Source organism: Metarhizium album, assembly GCF_000804445.1.
Source record: "Metarhizium album ARSEF 1941 chromosome Unknown scaffold_22, whole genome shotgun sequence".
NCBI classification, from domain to species: Eukaryota; Fungi; Ascomycota; class Sordariomycetes; order Hypocreales; family Clavicipitaceae; genus Metarhizium; species Metarhizium album.
The window spans coordinates 24,871-27,727 of record NW_024467596.1 but is presented as its reverse complement, the minus strand read 5'-3'; the positions used below and the strand labels follow the sequence as shown (position 1 = coordinate 27,727).

The 2,857-nt window shown below is 58.5% G+C and overlaps 1 protein-coding gene across 1 annotated transcript; it reads left to right on the top strand.

Annotated features, from left to right (window-relative positions):
- Positions 1-1,221: 1,221 nt before the first annotated feature.
- Positions 1,222-1,518, top strand: MAM_06546 (uncharacterized protein; the record flags this gene model as incomplete). Its single annotated transcript, XM_040825344.1, has 2 exons — positions 1,222-1,292; positions 1,386-1,518. The coding sequence occupies 2 exons, from the start codon at positions 1,222-1,224 to the stop codon at positions 1,516-1,518; spliced, it is 204 nt and encodes a 67-aa protein (XP_040676555.1).
- Positions 1,519-2,857: the final 1,339 nt, after the last annotated feature.

Here is a 2,857-nt window from a genome sequence, read left to right as displayed (position 1 = left end):
TGCGGCCTGTCGCGCAGGCATTTATGAAGCTAGGTTCTTCCGTAGAGAAACTGCGCGACAGCCGGCAGGCCCAGCCAAAGCCTCTCTCCGTCTCCATTTCCCCGGCATGTCACGATTGGTGGTGTTTAACTGATCGACCGCCCACCCTGCCTCCTCCGCAAGCTTGGCTCGGAGCCCAAGGACCGAGGCTGCACGAAAGGTTACGGCCAATGATACAGGCACAAAGTGACAGAAGAGTACGATGCTGGCCCTGCGAGGCGGGCAGACAGACGGGGCCGGGGCCATCCCCGACGCAGCCACCTTCTGGTGAAGACAGTTTGTCCTTCTACCCAGTCGGATGGCCTCACCTCACTCCCGGTTAGCCTTTGAATCGGTGCGTATGTGTGTCTGTGGCGTTGGGAGCACGCCCCAGCCAGCAGCTCCTAGACGGGAATCATGATCGTGACCACTGCAGCCACGGGTACGTGGGAACGGGCTGCGACTCGAGAGGACCCGTCCACGAACTCACGACATGCCGGGGTCCCAGTAGCCGATGGGCTTATTAGGACAGGGAAAGCCCGTCGCTTGCCCTGAAAAGCCACCACGATGTAGACGGCGTCGTGGCACGACGCCCTGGCTGCCTCTGAGCGTCCGGACACGGTCGTGCTTCGCATTGGAGCGATGACGATCAATGGCGTTGTGCGTGGTTCCGGAGGACCGGCTGTGCCAAGCCGGCCTCGAACCATTGGCCAGGCCTTCTCCTACATCCCGGCAGGGCAGAAGGTGCTGAAAAGCTCTGGTGTCGTATATCACACAAGCGCGCTGAGTTTGAGACCGATGGCCGCTTCATCCGTCACGAGCACCGTGGGCCAACGTCCCCGTTCCGTGCCTCCCACAAGACGTGTTGAGGACTTTGGACGCAGACTGTGCCACGATGGGGTCGTCGAGCTTTTTGGCTGACAGCACCGGAGACGCTGTGTCCACGGCCTCGGATCAAGGACCGCTCTCCCTCTCCCTCTCGCCCTCGCGGCCCCGGCAGCCAGCCAGCGGCAGACCGCCACGAAGGATAAATAACCTCCCATACGCCCAGCTCGGAGCACTGTGGGCCACACGTTATTCCTCAGCGCCTCTGGAATCTCCTTGCTGCCGAGCTGCTTTGTGCTTCTCACTCTTGTTACGAGGACATCGTTGCCTTCCCTCCCCCCTCCGGCCCGCGGGCTGCCCAGCTGATAAATTTGTATCATGGCCGACGACGCTCAAAGCACCCGCGCCGCATTGATCAACGCCGTCCACGAGCAGGACCACGCGGAAAAGTTTGTCTGCCCAGGGAAGAAGAGAAGAAGAGCAGTGTGCCAAGTCATCCGCACAAGACGTGTGCTAACCGAGCCTTCTCGTGCTCCTTCCAGGGGTCCCGGAACCAGCGCAGCCGGCGCCGCGAAAAAGAAGCGCTCCAAGCGCAACGAGTTCATGCTCCACAAGTACCTCTACGAGACGAAGGAGCTGCCAATCAATGAGCTCTTTGTGCAGAAATACCACTAGGGCATGTATCGACAGGGCTGAAATGTAGAGACGCAGCACAACACAAACGGGCTGCCATGTGCCGTGTGCGAGGATGGGGACGGGCGAGAACATGACGGCGCAAGAATATCCAACACGGCACACGGGGGACATTTCACGCCCGAGGGAGGCCAACGCGTAGGCAGCTGAATACCACGCAAGAGATTGATGCAATGGTCCCAGACTCCCAGAAAGAGCGAGAAGAGCAAGGTCGACAGAGTCCTACGCACGTCCTGTGTTTTTTTTGTAGAACACGCCGCCGGCGTCCCCCCCTGCCTGTCAAGTAGTAAAAGCAGGACAAGGATAGCAGCAGCAGCAGCACGTACAGTCCTTGCTTGCTTCCATCCGCATCAGTCAGCACTCTGATCCCCCAGCTCCCCTGCTGCCTGGGCCCCGGCCCGCGAAGTGACCGGAGCAAAGGGGGAGACGTGCTGGCGAAACCCTGTATAGTCTGTCCGTGCCCCAGGGTCTCGAACGCTGCTGATGTGCTTGACGGCGCAACAAAAGTCCGCGGTAGCCGACACCACGACGTCTTTTTGCAGTTCTCGTGTCAGGTGAAAACGAGTACTGTCTGCTGAGGGTCGGAGAGTGCCGTTGGCCGCTTTTCCGTTGTCTTGTGAGGAGGAAAAAAGAGCCCTACGGCACCGGAGCGTCCCAGCCAGCAAAGCGCAGAGGGTCTCTGCTTCAACCAGGAGCTCTGCCGCATTTCCGTATTCTGTGCCAAAGGCTCACACGTGCGCTTTGCCAACGCACAAGACATCAAGCGGACATGGCTGCCGGGTCCGCCCACCGCGCCGGCCAACCTCGAGTACGAGACCGCCGGGGCGAGTGGAAGGTAGGTAGATGCAGGAGGAGGAGCCTCGATGATACGTTTCGCACGCATTCCTGGCCATCATTTTTGAGTACCCAGGATGATGGGGAATGTACCGACGAGGTCCACCCGTGATTCTGTTTGTTCTTTTCAAATCTGGCGGCAAGGCACCGTGTAGTCTTCCAGAGAGGTACGTTGGGCCTCGCAGTTGGCCAAAAAAAATAGGAGACGGGAAAAGGGTCGACGTAGACGATTCCAGGCTCGAGTCTGCCGCCACGGACATAGTTTCTCAAAGTGCAAACTCAAATGCCGGCACAGCCCAGCTCAGCCCAGCAGGGGCGTCTTCAAGACGTGTTTGAAGCGACTATCAGACTGGTCCGTGGTCCGTCCTGGGCGCGTCACTAGTTTTACACAGACCACCTGCGGCCAAAAAACCAAAAGAATAAAAAAATAAAGAAGAAGTAAATGGAGTAGAAAAAACGAAACGGTTTTTTTTTACAAAAAGTCACC